The 26602-nt window shown below is 38.2% G+C and overlaps 1 protein-coding gene across 1 annotated transcript; it reads left to right on the top strand.

The window, feature by feature from the left end:
* Window positions 1–345: 345 nt before the first annotated feature.
* Window positions 346–20814, top strand: LOC134791300 (digestive cysteine proteinase 1-like). The gene is made up of 13 exons (XM_063762308.1): window positions 346–434; window positions 1233–1344; window positions 7018–7141; window positions 8194–8311; window positions 9048–9157; window positions 10115–10223; window positions 10867–10947; window positions 13551–13762; window positions 15413–15554; window positions 15961–16066; window positions 16939–17022; window positions 19996–20090; window positions 20567–20814. The coding sequence occupies exons 2-13, from the start codon at window positions 1279–1281 to the stop codon at window positions 20802–20804; spliced, it is 1485 nt and encodes a 494-aa protein (XP_063618378.1). The 5' UTR covers window positions 346–434; window positions 1233–1278; the 3' UTR covers window positions 20805–20814.
* The last annotated feature ends 5788 nt before the right edge of the window (window positions 20815–26602 follow it).

Here is a 26602-nt window from a genome sequence, read left to right as displayed (position 1 = left end):
TTTCATTTGTATGGCTGGGCCTTAGGAGGATAGACCTATTTTTAGATTTTCCATCATGTATTACCGAATATATTCTATGTAAATAAAAGTTCTTATCGAAAATTGATTTCACTCAAACTAATAAAAGCTTTTCGTAAGTAAACATACGACTCTGAAATTCTAGCAAGTAAAATAAATAAAAGAAATAGGTAAATCCTAGTAACTGAAATTCTAACAGTAAAAGGTAAGGCAGAACGCTACCTAAAGTGACAACAATTTGTTTCCAGACATTTTCATTTTCACCATTTATTTTTGTAGAAAATAACCCAAAACGTTACAAAAAAAGTTTAATATTTTTAAGGGGCAGAAGCATCGTTACAATGGCCACAAGCATACCATTTTAAGGCAACTCTAAAAATACCGTCAGCAAACGTGATAGAACCTTATGAGGTCTGGTAAGTAGGTCATTGTAATATAGTAATAAGAGTAATAAGAAAGGTGTTAAGTGGTTGCAAATTAAAATATAAACAATAAATGTATAATAGACAGACGAGTAGATAATGCCTAAGCTACATTTATACCTACTATCGTGTATTTTGCAATAAAAAAACCGGCCAAGTGCGAATCGGACTCGCGTTCCAAGGGTTCCGTACATTACCCAATTTTTAACAATGTATTTTTATACCTACATATGTGAAACGCGAGTGAATTGCCTTTAAAAAACCCGTAGGGGTATGATCAAAAACTAAGTAATTAGTCCGACTCACGCTTGACTGCATATTTCTAATAGGTTTTCCTGTCATGTGTAGGTAAAGAACTATTTTGTATATTTTTGTAAAAATTTTAGACCCAGTAGTTTCGGAGATAAAGGGGGGAAATGGTGTTTGTTGGCTATTTTCTTAAATAACTTCTTAACTATTTATTTTAAAATTACAAAAAAAATACATTTGAGATAATTAAAATGAGCTCTTTCATTTGATATGTAACACGATTTAATTTAAAGAACATTATTTTTAATCTCATTTACCCCCCAAAAGTGGCCTCCATGTTTAACATTCATTCATTTGTTTACGTAACATGTCCGTCTTTGGGTCACGAATTTACATATGTGTACCAAATTTCAACTTAATTGGTCCAGTACCGTTCCGTTTTTCCTTTTGAGGTACGGAACCCTAAAAATAAACATAACCATCTCTTCTGTGGCATTCAAGTAATATTTGTAAGTGACGTGAATTAATCTCAGCTGTGCACAGGTCTAATGGCGTGGAAGGACATCACAGATTTGACTTCTACAAAGGAATGTCTAAAATGTACCAGAAACGACACGGAAAAGTGAATAATGTCGTCCAATTCCAATACTATTGGGTAAGTGCCTTCTTAAGTCTAAATGGGCTACAGGGTAAGTTAAAATGAGTAAGGTAAACAAACGTACTGGTGCTCGACGCGGTCCCGGTACATGTCATCTTGAAACTTAAGTCATTGTCAATACATTGTGACCTCTAGGTTACGTGGTATTACAGGGTGATAAATAAAACTCAGTTGGTCAGTCATGTGCTCTGCGACCCGCCCGCACGCCATGACAGTTGACAACCGAACGTCGACTTGCAGGTAGTTCGCATTGCACTTTTATTGTGTAAACGTCACAGAGGTGACAGCAAGGTGTTATCTATTGGGCATTAGCATGTCGAGCACTAGTACGTTTACCTTATGGCTACCGCCAATTCCGACTGTTCGGGCGCGCAATAAACCATCAACTTTTGGGTTATTTAGACTCACGGCTCGATTCGGAAAATGAATTTGATTTCTACTAGACTTCAACAAGTTACGATACGGATAATTTAAAGATATTTGTAAGATAGATATGTCAAATTTGACGTTTCCGCGATTCTGGAGGTCCTCTTGAACGATTACGACAAGTTATGACTTAGATATCCAAGTCACATCTAGTCGATATCTAATGTAGATCTAGTTGATCTCTAAATCGTCTCAAGATCTTGTTATTATCTCGAAATCCGAATAGGCCTGTCAGAATCACGAGTAGGACATGAATGAGACAATGAAAAAAAGTATCCCCAGTTTTTCATACAAATTTTGGTTGTCAGTTTTGTAACGGTCCATACAAAATGTATGTGACAATGCGTTACAAAATTGACATTTTTTGGTACACTTTTTTTTTTAAATCGATATTCCTCGTGATTCTGAGTAGAATTTAACCCAAAAGTTGATGGATTTTCGAAAAAAAAAAATAGTAGGTACACTTTTAAGTGAAAATGCCCAAATGATGAAATGGGAGTCCCTTTGTTTCCCATAAAATTCTAAGTCATAATGTATTGTTTGTCATATTATCATTAGTCATAAAACTAACTTTTCGTAAGGTTATCCTATACATAGAGTAGGTTAGGTTTGTTTTATGGCAATCCCAATGATCTTTTATACAAGATACGTTATACACTAACATATCAAGCGAAAAAAATGATGCCAACCAATGCTGCCAACGTCACGGCAGCATCAGTTACAATTTATTTACAACTTCATACGCAAATGCGTAAAAGAGACGGCACAATTAAAAGAATACCTAAGTAAAAAAGAGACGGCTAGTGTTTGTCACTTGCGAGTGAATTTGGTAAATCAGTGATACCACCATAACACGACGGCAAACAGTGAAGATGCCGCGAAACGTAAAACTTATTAAGAAAAAAAATATCAAAGAATAAGATGTTTGACAGAAGGTGCAAATCATTTTAGTGCAGTGCATTAAAGTTTACTACTAGTCAAATCATTTACTTTTTTAGAACTGTCAAAACGATTTGTTCATATGGAATACCCTATTTAATTACTATAGATGGTCAAGCAAATCTTGTCAGTAGAAAAAGGCGCGAAATTCAAATTTTCTATGAGACGATATCGCTTCGCGCCTACATGTTTCAAATTTGCCGGCTCTTTCTACTGACAAGATCTGCTTGACCAACTTTAGTTATAGTTCTTTCAATTACATATTATTTTTGATTTATATCATGTTATTGCAATTTAATTAAAGTAAAAAATCTTTGTATAAACAGCAAAACAGCAATATACCTATTATATTTACTTAATTGACGCGACCCGGACAATAATATGGTATGGCCAATAATAATCTTTAATTTGCCAATTGTTGTACTTAATTACAAGAAAAAATACGTTCAAGCAGAAAACTTTAATATTATTAAAGTTGAAATTTATTTCTCTTATTTGTACGACAAGCCCCAAACAATGAATGCAACTTACCATGACGCGTCTGCTATGATAATCTATGTACGCAGTTGGTGCGTCCTTGTCATTCTCGCTGATAAGAACATAAACTTATCTCTTTCTGTCAGCCGGCGAAAATGGCGGCAGACTTTATTTGATTCAAGATTAAACCGAAGGAAAACGGATTATTTCTGCTTTTACTTACGAATGATATGTGATGCCGTCGATTTTTATGCGCTTCCGCGGATAATTTGAGCATTTCAACATAACGCAGGTCGGCATTTAGTTGCATAATACACGTTATTTGTGGAAAAGTATTAACCGGTGTACACCTTCGCGCTTGCGTCAGGCAGACTGAGACAAACTTGTCCACATGACACAAGGTGAGTGCTTCAATTTTGGAACGTGTATGACACATCTTGTATAAAACATCATTGGGCAATCCTGTAAAGTGACGCGTTTCTGAACTAAATAAATTATAACTTGGGAAAATGCGGGCAAACAATTAATAATTAAAACTTTTTGAGAAACAATACACCCGATAAATTGATATCCAATAAACATTTGACATATTAACTCCGCTACTATAGTTGGTCAAACCAATTTGTCAGTCAGAGGAAAACTATACTCATCCTTTTCTTTTGGGTGCTTGTACTAGTGTAAGACAAAGATAGTATGATTCTCTCTGTCTATGATGGAAATGAGACAGTCCTTTGACAAACTATATTAATGCTGACTCTACTTAGCTTGTTAGTTGTTCTAGTTGGTTTCCGGTTCGAGACCCTAGCTAATATGACTTTGTGGTTCTTGAGTAAATAGGTCGAGTAAATATGCCTGATAAAATACGACGAACAGGGTTAAAATACCACGAAACATTTCGAGTGAAACTGAACTTAATTTGTTTTGGCGGAACTTCCGTGCCACGTGTATAGTTCGTTTTTTTAGCATTAGAATATTAAGACGTTCTTGACGTGTCTTTTTATTGAAAAACTCTTTTGAAAAATAAGTCACGTCAAACATGTAACAATATTGGATCGTATATACGATTATAATTACATTATTTTGCTTTCATAAGTAATGGCTTGTGCACAAATCACGCGAAGTTCGATAGGGGGAGGGGGGTCACGAAAAAATCACGATAGATCACGTTGGGGGAGGGGGGTATAAGGAGACCTCACGTGTATTTTTCTACAGTGAACGAAACTAAGAAAAAAAACCTACCACATGAGTAGATAGTTTTTCTCGGTTTCGTTAAACATAAATCGCGAATCTATTTAACGAAAATAGAAAAATAAACAAGATTTTCGATATACATACAATACTATTTATCTTAAAATTAGGTCGAAAGAAAAAAAAACAAAAAAATACACGTGAGGTTGTGTGGGGAAGGGGGGTAGCCAAAAATCTCACCAAATATCACCAAGGGGAAGGGGGGGTCATAAAGTAGCCGAAAACACCTCGCGTGATTTGTGCACAACCCCTAATAGTTACTGATTTTTAAAAAGTGTTTTTCAATTAAAAGACACGTCAAGATCGCGTAGTCTTTTTCTAATGTACTTAATGCAAAAAAACGAACTTTAATATTGTATCATAGAAATGTTCATTCACATCTTTTCAATAAATCTATCATTTTTATTTCGTTATCATAGGTGTAAATAGATTTTTCACATCACCTATTCGAAAGAGGGCTTTTTCTTCCCCGCTAGGAGGGATCAAAAAGGCACTTTTCTTCCCTGCTAGTTTTTTAAAGGGCTATATGTACCTACTGTAAAACGTTGTACAATACACGTGCAAAAAAGTAATTCGCACTTTTCGTACTTGTATCGTAATGTACTAATTTCACATCACCTATTCGGAAAAGGGTTTTTCTTCCTTGCTAGTGCTAGTAGGGATCTAAGTAGCACAGAGGGGCATGCTTGTATGTAAAATTTGAGTGCCCCCCTCCCCCCGCCTGTACCTGCCTACGCCCATGTGATAGGGTGTTGTATAGAATGTACAGTCACCTGCAATAATATGTTACACAACGAAGGCCGCAAAAATATCTGACACGATCTTATTTGTAGAGCCATGAGAGCGTGTCACATATTTCGAGCGGCCTTCGAAGCTTCATATTATTGCAGGTGACTGTACATGCAGCAAGTATGATGTACAGTCGCTATTAGATATAGCGGAGCGGCCAAGACGCTCACAAATATCTGAACACGCTTCTATTGTCAAGGCGTTAGAGTGACCTTCAAATCAAGAGTGAACAGGCACCTTCTGGGCGAGCTCGCTCCCTCGTAGGCCACGTCTACGCCTCGGCTAGTCTGTGGTGGCCATGAGTAAGCCCATTCATAATTAAAAAAAAAGAAGAGTGCGTGTTCAGATATTTTTGAGCACCTCGGCCGCTCCGATATATCTGATGGCGACTGTAGCTTTCCTGCGTACGATACTTAAAAATAGGTATGTAGTAGGCAGATTCATAAATCATAAACGTTATGATAAGAACATAATCCTTTTGTACACTATGTTCCAAGCTTTACTGCCGTATTCGAACTTCAAGATATTCACAAGAGACGACACGTACTAGATCCATTCTAGATACGTTATAGTTTAGATTTCTACTAGTTCTCTTTTGCAGCTCAATTCGGGCAACCAGTGTCACTTTTACGTCAGATAGTGTTAGATATCTATTAGATGTGAATTGGATCTCTAAGTCATATCTTGTGGAAATCGTTCAAGAGTATCTCCAGAATCGCATAAATGTCAAATTTGACAGGTTAGATCTTAAACATATCGTTATCGTATCTTGGTGACGCCTAAAAGATATCTAGTAGATGTCTATTTCAAAATCCGAATCGGGCCCTTAGATTGAGACGCGTGAAAAGGACATTAAAGGGCCTGGCACCTTTTGTATTTCGGGGTCGGGTGGGTATTATGTGGAATGTATATTAAATCCACATTTAGCAACAACAGAGCGGATCACGTAAGGTGACCCACAATAGGTCACTTCATTTGACATTACATGGGCACTAGGTGAGTAAAGGGGCCCACTGATTAACAGTCCGCCGGACGGTATCTGCCTGTCAGTTGTTCAGAACTGTCAAAATTTTGTTCTAACTGACAGGCCGATACCGACCGGCGGACTGTTAATCAGTGGGCCCCTTAAGTAAGAGGATTGTTCAAAATAACATATTTCGGGTGGAAAATTGTGGAATATCGGCTAAAGGTTGCTTATAGGTTTATAACATAAATAGATTGGTCTGTCGTTTATGCTTGCATTTGCGTTTGTATCATAGAGCATAAAAAGCAACTTTATGCCGCTTACTCGCGACTTAAACACAAACTTTCCGAGCATGACAATTGAAATAGTTATTTGTTTTATAAGGGGGCAAATTTGTTGTTTAACCGCTCGTGCTAATATTGATACCCGAGCAAGCGAAAGATTCCAAAATTGAACCACGAGCGTAGCGAGTGATTCGAAAAATGGAATCTTGGGCGTTGCGATGGTTTCAAAGCACGAGGATTAAGCAAAATTTGCCTCCGAGTGAAACACAAAATTTCTTACCACACCAACCCGAAGAAAATATTAACTGAAAGATATCAAACAAAAACAAAACTAATCAAATCCAAATGAATGTTATTAAATATTTACCATTAAATATCATCATTTAAAAGTCAATCCAACCAGCAAACATAAGAAAACAACTCAAAATTTGCATTTGATTGCTTTGCCTCACATGTGAATAAAATGCAACTTTGCTATCGGTTTTTGAACAATCAAGAGAGCCTTTACCAGTTGGTGTGGTGAAAAGCTATTTTTCCGTGCAGGTAACCCCCGATCCGACGAATGTCAATCAAAACGATATACTTTGTCGCCAACTTGCAGTGAATTCTAGCGAAGTAAAGCGGCTTCACCACTATTTGCCGCCTACCTACAACTATAAGGAAACAGGTAATGCACAGAATACCTACTCGTAATTTTTACAGCGAAATTTTATGGGCGTCGATGTTATAATCGACTAGCTTTTGCCCGCGACTTCGTCTGTGTGGAATCAGTAATTTGGGATTTGGGTAGAATATTTTTTAAACAAACAGCTTTTTATTCATTCCCCATACAAACGTCCACCCCCCTTTTCACCCCCTCAAAGGACGACTCCTGCGAAAAAAATTATCCTATGTCCTTTCCCGGGAGTCAAACTATCTTTATACCAAATTTCAACTAAATAGGTCCAGCGGTATAAACGTGAAGAGGTAACAGACAGACACTCTATTCATATTAGTATGGATTTACACATAATAAACTTCTTTTTCTACTCGTCAACTGTAATTCTTTAATTAAGATTTCTTATACCAAACTGCAATTGAGTATTTTTAATGTATAGGCTCCCAACTCAACTATAATATTCATTTCGATACAGTTTAGTCAACTATAATGAAATTGACCAATCACAGCTCGACGCGATCAAGAGGACGAAACAAAACCATAGCTCAGATTAATTATTTATTTTAGGTTGTATAGTAGAAACAATTGGTTCATAAGTCAGAAACGCTCATGTAACACCCTTAATATAGCAACATCCATAGACTACGAAAACCACTAAGTGTTGCTTATTAGTCTCCATAGGCTACGGTGGCCAAAATCGAGAAAACAACTGTCTAAAAATTGAATTTAGCTCGATGCAAGTCCATGCAGGGCCTCATGAGTTACGAGGTGTCGTTGACCAGCCCGCTGGGGCGCGTACCAGTATGAAGGTATCGCGGCTGCTCGCGTATCTTAGCTGTATACTTTTGGTTTTGGATTCTACTAGTTTAAAGTATTATTTTTGTTGACTCGTAGAAGAAGTATTGTATACAATAGTGATATAATCAAGCTTTTCAATCTCGTACCTTACTTAGGCAACTCAGCAAGCTTCGTTGCCTAAACACGGTACGCGACTGAAAAACTCTCTATTATATCACGATTGTATAAAATACTATTTATTTATATGTACTTTCGTGTTACAGGTCCTGATGTCAATCATACCACAAAATGGGAGTACCAGTTTACACAGCAGCAATATGGCGCCGTTTTCAAATACGCCCTCTGGACGACGGGAAATGCCAATGAATGGGTACCCGTGAAGTAAGATTGGGAGTCCCTAGCAAGTTCGGTTCTCCATACAAACGTAGTTTAGCTCACATTTTAAAACGACTAGCTAGATTGCTCTGAAACTTTGTACATACTTACAATAGGATAAGGTATGTTCCGTCAAAGGGTAAAAACGGGACTCTATTACTAAGACTCCACTGTCCGTCTGTCCGTCTGTCCGTCTGTCTGTACCAGGCTGTATCTCATGAACCGTGATAGCTAGACAGTTGAAATTTTCACAGATGATGTATTTTTGTTGCCGCTATAACAACAAATACTAAAAAGTACGGAACCCTCGGTGGGCGAGTCCGACTCGCACTTGTCTGGTGATTTAGTTATAGTACCTAGTTAGTAAGAAAAATTTGCATGCTTCTTCAAGTGAAATGTACGCATCAAAAATTACTGTCCACCTATGTTCATCACTACATTTTTGCAAATAAATATCTTTATCTTTATCTTTTGAAAAGTATTAGAGCGTCGCGGATACTTTTGGCGCTTTGTTTCATCCGCTATTATTGATCCTGACTGTACATAAAAAAAGTTGAATATGGTACACAACTTTATGTACCTAATTATTTCTTAATGGTGAAACTAATTTATTATATAATAAGTGCTATAAAATTAATATAAAACTAAAATTAACTACAATTAAGATAACTAAAGCTAAAAATATTAAAAATACATACCTACCTATTTAATTTCTATCCTATCTTAATTGTAATATTTTTAGATATGAGTACAGGATGTTTTATAAAGGCGTCGAACGCGATTTTATTCAGCATGTTTATGAATACTTCAGCCGTTCCAAACCAGACGCCGTTGTGTATAAAATCCCACATGGTAAGTGAATACATGTATAATATATAATTATATTTACAAAATCATAACATAAGCTCAAAGCCTTTTTATTGTTTTTTTTTTTACTTCGTAATTATGGGATAATTAAGTTTCGTAAATTCTGGAATATTTGTTTTCCATAAATTCTCAAATACTTTTACTTTAGTTATTATTAATAATATTTAACATAACAATCGACTTCCCAATACAAATGACATAATTTCCGACAATAGAGGGATAAATGGAAAATACTCCACCGACAAGAGGATACCTCTTAAATTGAAGAAGAACTTCATTATGTTTATTTTAATTGAAAAAATAAGACTAGTAAATATTATTGAATACAAAAAAACGAGTTGCACTCCGGGAGTGCCGACAGAAGTTAAAACTCAATGACTAGTCCAAAACAAAATGTCTGCAGTAGTATGTATAATTGACCCATCCTCCTTTCTATTGAAAAACTTTAGTTCCGAAATTGCTGGCCAGTGAGCTTAAATTTGTAGCGTTAATTGTTTGAAATTCGAATAGAAATTGTTAAGTTACCTTGCAGACCTCGCATCTAAATATATTTGGTCATGATATTTTGAGTTTTATTCACCAATACTAGAGTTCACTTTTATTAGCGATTTCATCAAGATGTAGCTTTATTGAATTATATTGGAGTGATATGAAGTTATGTAACTGTGAGATCCTCGTATTTCAGCCCGTACAAGATTAGAACATTGAGCTTTATTGCTTAATATAAAAGTCCAGTTTTAAATAATTGACCTGATTATGATACGTTATGACTAAAGTTCTTTGGTTAATAACATTGTTTGTGACACATGACGTCAGCGTTACGTTACGCGTTACGCTGAATCGAGTTTATCATTTTTTCCCCACCTCAAAAAGTGCTCAGCTAAAGAAGTTTTCACTTCAAAAAATCCTCTTTAACATATTTTGACATTAATTTTGTTACAGATCTTCGATGTAATTCTCCTTCTGTAAGAAACAGTGAAAGCGATGTTGAACACCGTTTAGATCTCGAAAGCCCTATCTTGCAACAAAACATGACGGACTTATTTGAAAGGTATTAATTTTAATTAAAATACATCATTACCAGACATAGAAGTTTTTGTGGCGAAAACGAGTGTTTGAGAAAACGAAACATCGATAAATCTGTTATCGATAAGTCATAGGTAGATTAATATTTAAAATATGTAACTTCTACTTGCTGTAGGTACGTTACCGAGAAATTTCAATAATGCAAATCAATCACAAAGTGTTATATAATTTCTTTATAACATACCTATATTATATTTAGTACTTAAAAATTAAAACGTAAATTGTAGTATAGTGCCATAAGAATAGAAAACTAATACCAATATATCAAAAGAGAAGAAGATATCGAACGTGTTATGTATTTCGCGCTAGCTATCTTCTTATAAAATTGTATTAAATATCTAAGTATAACGTTAACGTTAAGGTAACATCGATAACAGACATGTCGATATTTCATTTTGTCAATCACTTTATTTTACCACAAAAACTTCTGTCTGATCATTACATTACATTTATTACAATTAAAAAGTTCGTTTCCTATACAATAATACATTACGGTTGAAAAAAAAAACTAGTGTAATGGAGAAAAGATGTAAACAAGTATCTAATTCTTAATAATACAACATACCTAAACCTAACAAACAATTCATTAAGTTTATATTTTATTACAGATTCAAGTTCGCACATAATAAACAATACAAAAATACCGAAGAACACTTCATGAGGTTATCTGTGTTCCTGGAGAATGTCAGGTACCTATGAAAATTATAAATTTTATTATATTTCTAATGATTTTATACAATAACGTGATATACGTAGCAAAAACTTTCGACACCACCTCACTGTGCTATCTTGCGGTTGAGTCGGGGGTTTTATTAACCCTATTAGCAAAGACTGGTATAAATGTTTTTTTTTTTTACTTAGAAGTATTATTATTCACTTGACAATAGCTATTAGTATATCAAAGATTTCAAAAGTAAAGATAGGGCCGTCAGAACATTTGACACAATCCTTGTTCATAGGAGTAAAACTAGCGACATCTATAGTCTATTTACATTGTATTATACCTATTTCGTAACAACTTTTATTTTTACCATCGTGCAATAAACGATATAATGAAAGTTCATAAAATGGATCTTTAATGTGAGTTGCTAACAATTTACGATGAGCGGCCAACTTGGCTATTTAATGTATAAACTTAAACTATAATGCTCTTATTTTCTTAATAATGAGGTCATGTTAAGGCCATTTTGGTCACACACCTCGCCCGTTTATCTATTTTTGCTGTCGACCTTACGAGTTCTATAAAGGGTACACCATTAGAGAACCGTTTTTCATTTTTGCATCCATAACACACACAATAGGCTAGATGACAAATTTTCATTTACGATATCAATCAGGTTTGTTTTTAGGATCAAATGTCTATATATATGGGACCCATTGCAATAAAGCAATACAAAAGTCAGAAATGATAGTCAAAGCCTGACAATCGTACTTCACTCACGAAACGCCCCTAACAAAACGATAAGTGACCGTGACGTCAAGTACGGTTACCATCAGTTTGTCACTGACATAAACGCCGTCGAGAACGTAATTTACTTTCTATACATCTCGCTCGCACTCGCATATTAGTGCAAACGGGATGTATAGAAAGTAAATTACGTTCTCGACGGCGTTTATGTCAGTGACAAACTGATGGTAACCGTAAAGGTCACTGAGAGTCCATCTTGGAGTATGGACTGTATGGAAAAAACAAGATAATTGCGTTTTTGTCGGTGAAATATTGCGTTTATGTACATAGTTGCTATACAATCTTTTTTTGGATAAAATTTAACGAATCGAATGGTATCGTTAATTATTTCCTTCTTGGAAGTTAAAATAAAACTTAAATTTTGGAACTGTCAGGTCCTGTATTTTTGTATTATTTCTATATATTATTTTAATATCCACATTATTGTGATAAATTGCTCATTTGCTATCTATTTTACTAGGTTTTGTTATAAAATTCAATATGTGTCATCATCCCTATTGACAGAACAAAGTGTGGAATGTCTATAAAATAAACATAATATTTTCATAGAAACTCTAACCCGCTTCCACAAAATGTTCCAATACGCTTTCGGCCGTAGCAAATTAGACACTGAAGAAATTACATACAGTTTCGCGACGTTGTTCTTCTCGGTTGACCATAATTTTAAAAGAAAGAATCCAATGGCCATGAAACTTACCGGATTAATTGACAGATATATAGACTTTAAATTGGTAATAAAATATAATTTCAGTTTATTTATTTTTTTACTTTATACGTGTTCAAAACTTTGTCCAGATTTTACTCGGCATACGTTAGTACAGACAGCAACACTCCTAACTGTACATCGGTGGACCTTATTACAAAAGGCATAAGGTAACGGTGTGGGCGATGGTACGAGACATATTAAAATTAGTGACTAATAATAGAACCATCAGACTGAAAATAGTGTGGTATTTCGAGCGCGTAAAACACCTACGTACTTACATATATTATCTTAATAATCCAAAAGCATTATATGTATAGAAATTCTGTTAAAATATCGCGTGAAATTATGTTTGTTGAGTGTTTTGGTACTTATTTTTTCTCATCTTCTCTTCTTCCTCGCGTTATCCCGGCATTTTGCTAAGGCTCATGGGAGCCTGGGGTCCGCTTGACAACTAATCCCATGATTTGACGTAGGCACTAGTTTTTACGAAAGCGACTGCCATCTGACCTTCCAACCCAGAGGGGAAACTAGGCCTTATTGGGATTAGTCCGGTTTCCTCACGATGTTTTCCTTCACCGAAAAGCGACTGGCAAATATCAAATGACATTTCGTACTTAAGTTCCGAAAAACTCATTGGTACGAGCCGGGATTCGAATCCGCGACCTCCGGATTGAAAGTCGCACGCTCTTACCGCTAGGCCACCAGCGCTTAATATTTATTTCATATTTAAATATATGTATATTATTTTGAGGTAAAACAAGATTAAGTTTTCTTGGTAAAGAATGTCGCCCACACCGTATTGTAGTACCCATTTTAAATGCCATTTTGAGCGAAACATTTAATCGCATTATCATCTAGAATACTGCGAGTAGGTAAATTATGCATTACCTATTTATTTATTTTGCTTAAATCATTTTGAAAGTTCATTTCTTGTATGTAAGCATTGACTAATTATACTAAACTGCCAATCCTCTTGACATGTGCGTAATCAAAGCGCTGCTTATTTTCGTAGTCGACATCTAGCGTCAAGTAGCTGATATATCAGTACCACTACTTGACACTAGATGTCACTAGTGTAAAACTCTTACCTGATTATTGGAATTGTAATTTAATTACAGATACATACAGTCTGTCAACAGCCAACAAGGATCTTACAAACTGGCTGTCAACCAATTTGCAGACTTGACAGAGGATGAGTTGGCATTGCTATCTGGTACTAAACTCAAAGCGGAAACAGTCAATTTGACGCACATTTTTTTAGACAATGACGATATTAAGGACAGTAAGGACTTCGATTGGAGATCGTATGATGCAGTGACGGCAGTTAAAGGTATGTTTCTGCATATACGACGATTAGACAAGCTCCAAGCAAGTTAGCTTTCAAAAGCTTGCTTTATTATCACCAACTAGTTGCGACCAATCGCGCGCGTTATGCGAACTCATCAACCAATCGCATTGTAGCAGTGTCACACCGCTGTACTGGCCCCATTCATGCACCATTTTTATTGTCCGTAAGGCCAGTCCTGAGATCAGTCGTAAGGTCAGTCGCTTTTCGGTGAAGGAAAACATCGTGAGGAAACCGGACTAATCCCAATAAGGCCTAGTTTCCCCTCTGGGTTGGAAGGTCAGATGGCAGTCGCTTTCGTAAAAACTAGTGCCTACGTCAAATCATGGGATTAGTTGTCAAGCGGACCCCAGGCTCCCATGAGCCGTGGCAAAATGCCGGGATAACGCGAGGAAGAAGGAAGGAAGGCCAGTCCTGAGATATACGTCAATGTGTTTAGCCCTATGATTGACTGGTAGAGAATGCCTAGGAGCATTAACCCATTATAGACTAGCGGTGCCATATAACATATTTTGCATGGGAAAAATAAAAAAATAGCTTTAAATGACCTTCAGGCTTCAAGAACAATATATGTACTAGAAAATTTTCTAATTCTGAGGCCTAAAAAAACGCAGACTATAATGGGGTAAGTCCGCCTGTCGTTAAACGATAATTCGGAAATGAGTTCTCGAAAACGACGCAAACGATTCATATGCAATTTATTTTAAGAGCTTAGGGGAACAATCGGCAATTCGGCAGTTCACCATACTTCCTCACGAAGTCACGAACTATACATATTTCATCCAAATGTGAGGGAAAACTTTGAAATCGCATGAAATATTACTTGCACACATGACACATGAGAAATCGATGTAGCTAGGTTTTATTACGAGGAAAAATTCGTTTAACTGAGATTTCTTAGTTAAGTAGGTATCTCAATCACTACCTTACATACATACATACATACATACATACATACATACATACATACATACATACATACATACATACATGCATGCATACATACAGACATACATACATACATACATACATACATACATACATACATACATACATACATACATACATACATACATACATACATACATACATACATACATACATACATACATACATACATACATACATACATACATACATACATACATACATACATACATACATACATACATACATACATACATACATACATACATACATACATACATACATACATACATACATACATACACACATACATACATACATACATACATACACCACCTTATAAAACAAACTCCCCCGCGCGTCTATCTGTCTGTATGTCTGTATATACTTACTCGATAAACTCAAAAACTAATGAACGGATTTTCTTGCGGATTTTACTTATCAATTGAGGAATGTTTCTTAGGTGCTACTCGTGTGAAGCAGGGGCGGGTCGCTAGTAAGTTCTTAATGCAAAATCTTAATTAATATTAATGCAGATGTAATTTAAGAGATTTCGCCTGAACAAATCCAAAATTTCATTGAATCACATTATTATCAAATAAGGAAAAAAATACGTTCCGTTCTACCTTTGAACCGCTCTCTTGCAAAAGCCTGTTTGCACTTGCCTCAGTACTCAGTATACTTAGGAGGTATCATTTTTTTCCTCAGATCAGACGTTTTTATGCGGGAGTTGCTACGCGTTCACAGTCGCTGCGGCCATCGAGTCTGCGGCATACATCAGTAATGGCTGTAACAACCTGGTAGAAGCCAGCGAACAAGCAATCATAGACTGCTCGACGGGCAAGAATGGGTAAGTGTGCAACCGTTTCCTAGTTTTAGTCGCAATGAGTTATTTTAGTTATCGGATCACCTGCTAATAGATGGCGCTGTGCCGTGTGTGAGTAATGCTACTTCGCGCTGTTAAGATTTTTCCGGGAAACAGTTGTACCTCAATTCCTCATTTGATTTATTACCTTACTCTATGGTCTGTACTAAGAGTGCTTTTAGTTACTTATGGGGTTGTTTACAGTACGAAAGTTCATAGGTACCTACTGAATAAGTGAATAGTGATAATTATAATGGGGTTAAAACTTCTTGACAATTTCTACGCGGACGAAGTCACAGGTGGAGATTTGGAACTAAATTTTAGCGATAATTTTAACTTTGCAGATAATTTATATAAATAATCTGTATTGAATTACTAAATTTATTTTCAGAAATGGCAACCAGGGATGTAATGGTGGATTTTTAAGTTCTAGCCTGCAATGGGTCAAGAAGAATGGCATTCCCTTAAGAAAAGATTATGGGCCGTATTTGGCAATGGTAAGAGGAAATAATAAGCTGTAGTTTGGTAGAGTTACACCAAGACAAGACAAGTCTGCAACGATTTTGATAGTACACGCAGTGCAAGTGTTATTTTAAACATCAAACTTCCATGAAATTATGACGGAACTACCTATAAATAACACTTGCACTGCGTATGCTATAAAAATCGTTGCAGACTTTTCTTGTTCTAACTCTAGTCTCTTACTCTACTTACTCGTAGAAGAACTCTTAAAAGCATCACTGAGTAACCCAACGGGTACCATGATGACATTACCTTGGTCATCATCATCATGGTCTACATTACCTTACGAAGGTCGATGATATCATGAACGAGTAAAGTCCGAAGTCGTCCTGAGGGTCACGAAACTTACAAAGTTGGAATTTCGGCACAATGTGAATTCAAATATTTTGTGGTGAGCGTTCCGACTGAACGTCTCTAGCGACCTTCATCCCCACGAGGTGAAGTTTTGTTCAAAGGGTGTCGTTCCGACATTTTCGCGGCCAGCCCTGACACTGTGGGGCGTAAACTTCCGTAGGTAATAATAATGAATCGCAGCCATAATGTGTTTTGTTGTTTTTTTAGTTTTAAGATATATTTTTTTAAATAAAATGTAGGTAAGTAGGTATGCTCTGTGGGCCACTACCAGAACTAAAGATTTTTTGTTTCATTTCAGTTCATAGTCTTATTGCTTTCAAGTAAAATTATCTTATGGTGTTGTATTGACGTGTGTGTGCCAACGCCAACAAGGCACTAAAATAATGTCGGTCAAAATGTTAAGAATTTTAACATATTAGCTTAGTTTTTGGACCCATTACTTTATTAGTATTCAATTAACTTTTATTTGAATATACCTACACATTTATTTCAGGAGGGATATTGTCACTTGAAACAAACAGAATTAATACATATACACAAATACACAAGATTGCCGAACGAAATCAAAGCCATAAAGGTAAGTATAGAACATAGAACCCAGGAGAACGATTCTGATTTAAGGGTATTCTGATTAACAGTGATCGTTAATTTTCCAACAATTTTGGTGCAGCATAGTAAAAATAAAGGATTTTCTAAAAAAAATTCTAGGAAGAGGATTGGTTAAAATTAATATTTTACTGTTATTAAACCGAATTATGTATTCCACCTAGAGTTGGGCATACAGATGCTTTTAACCAACAATGCTGCACCGAAATTGCGGGAATATTAACGATCACTGCTGATTAACAGTCCGCCGAACGGTATCGGCCTGTCAGTTGTTCGGAACTGTAAAAATTTTGCTCTAACTGACAGGCCGATACCGTCCGGCGGACTGTTAATCAGTAGGCCCCTTTAAAATTTGTTATTGTTTTGAGTTGGTTTTAATCCGACCTTGAAGATCGTCGCGGCGATTGGCGACTTGCACTTAATTTCGCTTGCACCAATCAGACGTTTTTAAATTAGAAGAATATTGCTGCCACTTTACAAGGTTTAAGAGGCACACAGATTACCAGGTCGCCGGACGATATCAGCCTGTCAGTTTGGAGCTGTCAAATTTTGCGTTTAACTGACAGGCTGATATCGTCCGGCGAACTGGTAATCAGTGGGATTATTCAAAGACCGACGTCCAATGTTTATACTCGTAATCATATTACTTCCCATCAACGTTGCAATTCATGTAAGGTCAGTGAAACAAAAATGCTGTCCGTATGACTGCATGCCAACGAACTATGTAGAACAACTATCTGTGTAAATAATGAGAAGTCTGACTAGAGCTCAATAAAACTGGTCAAGTGCGAGTCGGACTCGCGTTTCAAGGGTTCCGTACATCACACAATTTTTAGGGTTCCGTACCCAAAGGGTAAAACGGGACCCTATTACTAAGACTTCGCTGTCCGTCCGTCCGTCCGTCCGTCCGTCCGTCCGTCTGTCACCAGGCTGTATCTCACGAACCGTGATAGCTAGACAGTTGAAATTTTCAAAGATGATGTATTTCTGTTGCCGCTATAACAACAAATACTAAAAACAGAATAAAATAAAGATTTAAATGGGGCTCCCATACAACAAACGTGATTTTTGACCAAAGTTAAGCAACGTCGGGAGTGGTCAGTACTTGGATGGGTGACCGTTTTTTTTTTTGCTTTTTTTTTGTTTTTTTTTTATATGGTACGGAACCTTTCGTGCGCGAGTCCGACTCGCACTTGCCCGATTTTTTTGTACGTGAAACGTGAGTGAAAAACCCGAATGGGTCAGATCGAAAACCAGATGTAACATGAAGTTTTCTGGCGCGGTGGCTTATATCTCTGCACCTATGCAAAGTAGCTTGGATAGGAAGATTAAATGCCGAACAATAGTACAAGTGTCCAAATGCGACGACTGAAAGCCGAGCTCCGCGTAGGGCTGAAAGCTCGGAGCGTCCTACGGGTCGCGCTTCCTACAACTTCCGCAAGTGTTTTAAAAGCGAAGGCCGAAGAGAGATAATACCCACAGGGTGGCCAAAACATAAGTGCATTCCCGTAGCCAGGGATGTTTTGGGATTATACTGAGCAACTTTTACTATGGGATCAACCCCGAAATCGCGAAAAAAAAAATTGGCTGTTTCATACATTTTGGCTGGTCCGTTTTCTATGGAAGGGTAATTTTTTTTTTGCTCTCATTTTGGTCTCATAGTAAAAGTTGCTCTGTATAACCCCAAAACATCTCTGGCTACGGGAATGCACTTATGTTTTGGCCACCCTGTATGGTGCTTTTTAAAACACGTAACAATAGTAACCTAATCAATCAGTACTTGTAGTACTATTGCGGCTGTGTGCCAGATACAGCCTAGTCGCATTTTTTGTCTTCAGTCCGACTCACGCTTGAAGCTTCTTCGGGCCTTCGGCCTTATGCGGCTATCGGCCTAGGGCCTTCGCATTAGCTGTCTACATCACGTTTCACTTAAACCATTGCGGCTGTGTCCCTGTGTCCCTAAAAAAACCTAACCGTATTTTTGTTCTTAAATCCGACTCACGCTTGACTCTAGATTTCTAATAGGTTTTCCTGTCATCTTTAGGTAAAGGACTAATTTGTGTATTTTTTTCAAAATTGTAGACCCAGTAGTTTCGGAGATAGACGGGGTGGAATGGTCATTTTTTGTCTATATTCTTGAATAACTTCTAAACTTTTTATCGTAAATTTATAAAAAAAATATATTTGAGATTCTCACAATGAGCTCTTTCGTTTGATATGTAACACAATATTGTTTGCAAAACTTTGTCTTTTAATTTTATCATATACCAAAAACGTAGCCCCTATGTTTAAAATTCATTTGTTGACGTTACATATCCGTCTTTGGGTCACAGACTTACATATGCGTACCAAATTTCAACTTAATTGGTCCAGTAGTTTCGTAGCAAATTGGCTGTGACAGACGGACGGACAGACAGACGCACGAGTGATCCTATAAGGGTTCCGTTTTTTCCTTTTACGTTACGGAACCATAAAAATCACTCCACGGGAAGTGTGTCGCGAGCGACTCAACTTTACAGCGCTCAAATATTGTAATGCCGCTCAAGAGGCTTGATATAATTAATTTTATTTTAGGCAATCAAAACTTTTATTGAGCAATCATAACTTTTTTTATTTGCTAGAATTTTTCTATTGTGTAAAGTTTGGCGGAGTAATTTTATAGAGAAGGGATAACTTTTAGTGATAGGAGTCAGTCATATGAACCGTTTTTCGGAGTCAAAAATGTATTGAGAGCTTCGTCCCTAGGTATATTTTCCGTCGATGGGGCATGTATGTACTGTGCCTGTCCTAGAATAAATAATGAGTTGGTGGGTCTCATGGTGACTACATATTCCTGATAAAGAGAAGGTTACAATGAATGTTTTGCTAACACGTTGTTTATTGTAGATGCGGTTTCCCCATGATCGCACTTGTCCCAACTTACCAATGATTCTCTCCATTCTAGACCGCTCTTCGCCAGCACGGTCCTCTGGCGACCGTAATGCATGTGCCAGGGTCGTTATTTTACTATCGCTCTGGAGTATACGATGATAATACCTGGTAAGATTAGTATTTTATAGTTTTTTTTTTGTAACCAACATATTTTATTCGATCATACCTTACCTACGTTTTTCGCTGGAGGCATTAGATTTCAACCGTAATAATTATATCGTCCTTAATTTAAAACTAGTTATTTTAAAACTATAGTTTTTTTACAATTTGCTGCTGCTTAATGCTTAATAAAATACAGTTTTTAACTTTAAATCACTTTAGGAGAGATATTTAGTCTCCGTAAAATAAGTGATAATATTTCACTATAAGTAATCAATATTTTGAAAATAAATATGTATTTCTCTTTAGGTACCTACCTACTTAAATTATGTATTTTTGCCTGATTTAGATGAGAATGTATATAAGTTATAAATAAATTCTTTTAACAGATGGCTCGCGTAGTTTCAGTCAAAAAAAAATCGCTCGACAGTCGACATATAATTTGGATATGTTCGTTAGAGTTATTTTAATGTTATTTTTTTCAGTCAATCAGTACCGGGAAGTCAAACACACGCCGTACTCATCGTTGGGTACGGGAAAGAAAACGGTAAAAGGTACTGGCTGGTCAAGAACTCATGGGGCGCTCGATGGGGCGACGAAGGTTACTTCAAACTAGACATGGAGAAAAACTTGTGTGGAATCACGAATCTGGTATACGCTGTTGTAGATCCGAATTCGCTTAGAAAACAGTGTAAGAAGGTTAGCTTTGGAGAGCAAGTATAAGACGAAAGGTATTAAAACAAAATAAATAAAATAAATAAATATTAAAGGAAAATTTTACACCGATCGGCCTAGTCCTACAGTAAGCTCAATAAGGATTGTGTTTTGGGTACTAGACGGCGCTATATATAAAATAGTTTATATTCCAAGTCCCGTGGCGTTAGTTGAAACTTGTACCAATTCTTAATGACTACGCTGCTGGCTGAAGTTATATAATTATATTACAAACGCAAAGTTTTGGGATCATTTGGAAGTGCGTTGTAAGAAATAAAATTATGTATCTGCCATAGTTCCTAACCTTTTCAATTGTGTTACCCCTGTGCCTGTGACCTAGGAAAAACACTAATTTACGATTTCAAACCCTAATTTTGTGTAAAATTTTACAACCAAATTAAAGCAAGCACCTATAAAGAAATATTTTTAGAACCAAATATATTACTTAGCCTATAGTCAGTATAGTGTATAACCTACCTACTTGTTTTACCCCTAAACGGGTACCTAGTAATAACTATTAATTAACTAACTAGTACCTAATTAATAATAACCCCCGGGTTTAAAAACAAATTAGATTTTTCACGGTAAACTATAATTTAATCCTCTAGTGCTTTATATTTTATACGTATTTTATATGTGTTTAATAAATAGAATAATATAATATTTCTGAATTTTGTACCTATTAGATTTTTTTTGATTTTATAATTTAGGTTTTTGTTCATGAATTCGTAAGTAGGTTAAATAATACGTTTTTTGTAATTGTACTTAAAGTAACATAGCTTTATAAGTCAGTCAGGTCAGGTAAGTGTATTAGTGTATAGCTGATAATAATAATAATAACGTTCAAGAATACTGCCTCTGTTTCAGGCTCTTGAACCCACCATCACCGTGTCGGAGCAGCGATTATCGGATCAGGTGCGCGTCATTCAGCGGCTAAAGCGCTTGGATGACGCGACACTTGATCGGCTTCGCCAGGAGGCTCTCTCTGCTCGCGCGGACTCCACCTCGGTGCGAGATCTACCCGCCACGTCGCCGGATCCGGTGCCCGCACCCGACCTGGCACCGGCGGCGCCACGGGTTGATTTCTGTACCGACGAGGGGGACTTCGCGAGTCAGAATGTGAGTACGACTGCTAATGAGCAACTGAGGAGGACTTTGGAAGAGGCGATTACGCAGTATCGCGCCACAACCAACTCTAGGCCACGATTACCACGTCTGCCTATGAATAGACGCAATCTAGCGCTAATGGGAGCCCTAAACGCTTTACTAGAGCCATATTTACGGACTAGTAAAGATTTAGATGATACGCACTCGATCATGTACTGCGGAGCCATCGCGGCGTGCCGTGTTGCTCGCGTCAAGTTTCCGGACGCTGAACGTGCACCTAGGAACGTCGGAGGTGTCCCTGCATGGCAAGCGCGGATCGAGCGACGTATCAGCTCGTTTAGGACTCTCATCGCAAAGCTGATCTGCTTCAGGGGGGGCAACAATCGCCCCCGAGTAATGCGCTTTGTGAACCAGGCGTTCGCGGGGACGGATATCAGGCCCCGCGACTACATGGCCAATGTCACAGAGCGCATCGACTTTCTAAAGCAGAAAGTCTATGCATGGGCAAACCGTATTCGCCGCTACAGAGAGCGTGTGGATCGATTCCAGCAGAATCGCCTTTTTCAAAGTGACCAAAGGAAGGTGTACCGAAAGTGGGAGGAAACCAACCTTCGTACGCCCGACACGCAGCCGCCGGATGCTACTGCCATGACTGACTTCTGGCGTAGCATCTGGTCGGTGCCTGTCGGACACACCGAGGGGAGTTGGATGAGTGTTGTCGAGCGTGAGTGCGAGTCCATCGAACCAATGGGAGCAGTCACCATCAGCCCCGATGACGTGAGTTGTGCCATCCGCACGGCCCAGAACTGGAAAAGTCCTGGGCCGGATGGATTGCACAACTTCTGGCTAAAGTGGTTCCGATGCTCGCACTCGCGCTTGGCAGCACAATTTCAACAAGCCCTCGAGCTTGGTTCTCTCCCACCTTCCTTAACAACTGGTGTCACCTTCCTGCTCTATAAGTCCGGTAGTACCACGGAAGCGAAGAACTACAGACCCATCACATGCTTGCCTACACTATACAAGCTCCTTACATCCATCTTGAGAGCAAAAATCAACGCGCACATTGTTGCAAACAATATTCTGGCTTCCGCTCAAAATGGATGTAGGGTTGGGTCCCGTGGTACTAAAGAGCTCCTCCTCATAGACATGACCATCTGCCAACAAATCCGGCGGAACAAGGGGGCCCTCTCAGCCGCTTGGATTGACTACAAGAAGGCCTATGATTCGGTGCATGGTGGTTCATGGTTGGGGAGGGTCTTAGAGTTGTATAAAGTTGATGCAGCTTTGAGAGCCTTCCTAAGCACGTGTATGGGGCAGTGGACCACAGTCCTTCGTCAACCAGGAGGCGGCGATGACCGCCTTGGCCCGCAGGATTTTATAAGGATTGAGCGAGGAATCTTTCAGGGCGACAGTCTGAGTCCCCTGTGGTTCTGCCTAGCTCTGAATCCCCTCAGCACCCTGCTGAAGGATTTGGGACTAGGTTGCCGGCTTCAGAGAGAGGGTGAAGTCATTTCTCACCTACTGTACATGGATGACCTCAAATTATTTGCACCAAATAGCCAAGACTTGTTGGAGCTACTGAAAACCACCGAAGTCTTCAGTAGTGCCATCAACATGGAATTTGGTGTCGATAAATGTGCGGTTATGCATGTACAGCGGGGGAGGGTTGTAAATTCAAGAAATTTACAACTCTCTGAGACAATGTCTTTCAGATCTATCTCTGAATCAGAAACCTATAAATACCTTGGTATGTCACAGTCGTTGGGTATTGAGGACGAGGGTATTAGACGGTCGGTGAAGGAGCGCTTTTTCAGTCGGCTTACAAAAGTCCTTAACAGTCTTTTGTCAGGAGGCAACAAAGTGCGCGCCTTCAACGCCTGGGTAATGCCCCTACTCACATACTCCTTTGGCATACTAAGGTGGACTCAGACCGAGCTGGACGCCCTGGATCGGAGGGTCCGAGCACTGCTCACCACACATCGCATGCTACACCCACGCTCGTCAGTTATGAGATTGTACATCCCACGGAAGTGTGGAGGCCGAGGCTTCCTAAATGCCAAGGATCTCCACAACCGCGAGGTGTACAATCTCAGGAATTATTTCCTTAACAACGAGTGTGGGATGCATCGTGATGTGGTGGCAGTAGACAGGAACCTAACGCCGCTCTCCTTGGCAAACGAGAACTGGCGCAAACCTGTGGTACTAAGTACTGCGGATCGCAAGGCGGCATGGGAGAGTAAGGTGCTACACGGGCGGTTCTACAAGGCCCTCACGGGACCCGACGTGGACCTGCTCGCGTCGGTGAACTGGTTACGATTCGGGGACCTCTTCGGAGAAACCGAGGGTTTTGCCTGTGCAATTGCGGACGAAGTGATGATGACGAACAACTATCGGAAATATATCCTGAAGGACGGTACGGTCGACATTTGTCGGGCATGCCGCCGTCCCGGAGAGTCACTCAGGCATATCATTTCCGGTTGTTCTCATCTTGCTAACGGCGAGTACTTGCACAGACATAATCTCGTAGCCAGGATTATTCACCAGCAACTTGCTCTTCTATACGGCCTTGTGGACCGCGAAGTACCGTACTACAAGTACTTACCTGCGCCTGTTCTCGAGAATGGTCGTGCCACGCTCTATTGGGATCGATCTATCATCACTGACAGGACTATTGTAGCCAATAAGCCTGACATCGTGATAATAGATCGATCGCAACGTCGGGCCGTGCTCGTTGACATCACCATCCCCCATGATGAGAATCTCGTGAAAGCCGAGAAGGACAAGTCCAGTAAGTACCTAGACTTGGCTCACGAGATAACCGCCATGTGGGATGTTGATTCGACGATCATTGTCCCGATAGTCGTTTCAGTGAACGGTCTAATAGCGAAGAGTCTCGACCAACATCTTGAGAGACTCTTGCTAGGTGGTTGGATCAAGGGTCAGATGCAGAAGGCGGTGATCTTGGACACGGCGCGGATAGTCCGCCGGTTCCTCTCTCTGCGGCCCTGACCACCGGTAGCTTGGGCCCTGCCCCGCTGCTGGCGGCACCCTAGGTTAGGTTTTTTATAATGTGTTTATATTAATTTTTATTGTTTTGTAAGTGTTTTTATATTTTACTTTTATATTCATATTATAAATAACCTAACTTAAGATGAGAAATGAATAAAGAGAATAATAATAATAAAGCCTTTTTTTATTTCCCAAATACATAATTTACATCGATATTAGTTTATTTTATTACGTTTCTTAATTTATAGGGACCCCTCTTGTAGGGTATAGGCCTCCTCCAGATTCTTCCACCTCGTTCGTATAGCTGATAGTACCTACTTATACCTTACACAGTAGATTAAGGAAGATTGTTGAGTGCTACCGTTCGCCAACAAACTGTCATGCAGTTTGGCGAAAAAATATGTTAAATGGATTACTGTGTATTTTTATTGAGTAAATAAATTTACAAAAAAAAAATAAGTAATTTCATTATTAATAGGTAATTTCAAATTTAATACAGCACATTAACGTTTACAGCTTTCTAACAAAACATTTGGTATTAAGGCATTCACTGCCAGGGGGCGTGGCCTAGGAACAAACTTGTATGACGATGACGGTGGACGCACATGTGCGTCGGGGGCAGTGAATGTGTTAAGGCCGTAGTAAATAAAATAAGTTCTGTATTTCTGGGTTTTATTTTTGGTAATTTCCTCTTGACAGCACAGCACATACCTTGGCCAAGTGACTTAATTACTAAATTGAACTAAACAATAATTGAGCAAGTTAAAAATAAACATTACAGACTACCATTTTTACTGCCATATCTTAGCGAAAAAAAGATTTGTCTTATTCAATTCATTCTTGTTGTTCAATTCATTCGAATCGTGTAAAGATCGTATCAAAACTTTAACATAAAAATGGTTTATTAAAGTCTTGCAAAATCAAAATACGGCTCTAAGCGAGTTCTTACGACAAGTCACGACGCCTTTAGGGTACGCACGCCGTTGAAAGGGTTATAAGATATAGACATTCCCGACTAATTACACAAACCTACCACAAGCTACCCTATGTCAATCCCACAGAACAAGACTGATTGCGAATCTAATTTAAATCGAACAATACCCTTAATCGATTAAATCTGGGGGCCTGCCGCAACATCGAATATCGGAAATTAAACTTTCCTTATCATCCTCTCTATCACACTTGGTCGGTCCGAGCAAAAAAGACGCAGATAATAAATATTCAATGTTCGTGGTAGGCCCTCTGTTATTATACACTCTGTTAATGACACATACACAGTTGTTATCGTGCCATAATTTTACATTTTTTTAGCTTTTATTTAACTTGCCCTGTTAGCATGTTAGTTAATGTGGTTCAAATCTTAGAAGCTAAATTTTAGAGTTAGGTAGTCATAATTTCATAGAAGTTTGACGTTTAAAATAACACTTGCACTGCGTGGGCTATCAAACTCGCTGCAGACTTTTCTTGGTCTAACTCTATCTAACCACTTCCCGATTTCCGATTGAGCTGAAATTTTGCATAATAGGTACATATGTTAATCGGATGACAATGCAATATGAAACAACGAAAACTAATTTTGCCAAAAACTATTTAAATTAGCTTAGGTATAGGTAGCTTAGATTCGCAATCAGTCTTGTTCTGTGGGATTGACATAGGGTAGCTTGTGGTAGGTACCTGTAAAATGTAAAATT

This window comes from Cydia splendana, chromosome 6 (assembly GCF_910591565.1).
Source record: "Cydia splendana chromosome 6, ilCydSple1.2, whole genome shotgun sequence".
NCBI lineage: Eukaryota > Metazoa > Arthropoda > Insecta > Lepidoptera > Tortricidae > Cydia > Cydia splendana.
The sequence above is the reverse complement of the archived record's forward strand: the minus strand, read 5'-3'. Positions and strand labels throughout refer to the sequence as shown.

Excerpts from the sequence above, each read along its gene's own strand:
- LOC134791300 (XM_063762308.1), top strand. The coding sequence starts at position 1,279 with ATGTCTAAAATGTACCAGAAACGACACGGAAAAGTGAATAATGTCGTC. Across the intron at positions 15,555-15,960 it reads TGCTCGACGGGCAAGAATGG|AAATGGCAACCAGGGATGTA; the intron begins GTAAGTGTGCAA and ends ATTTATTTTCAG. Across the intron at positions 17,023-19,995 it reads ACGAAATCAAAGCCATAAAG|ACCGCTCTTCGCCAGCACGG; the intron begins GTAAGTATAGAA and ends TCTCCATTCTAG.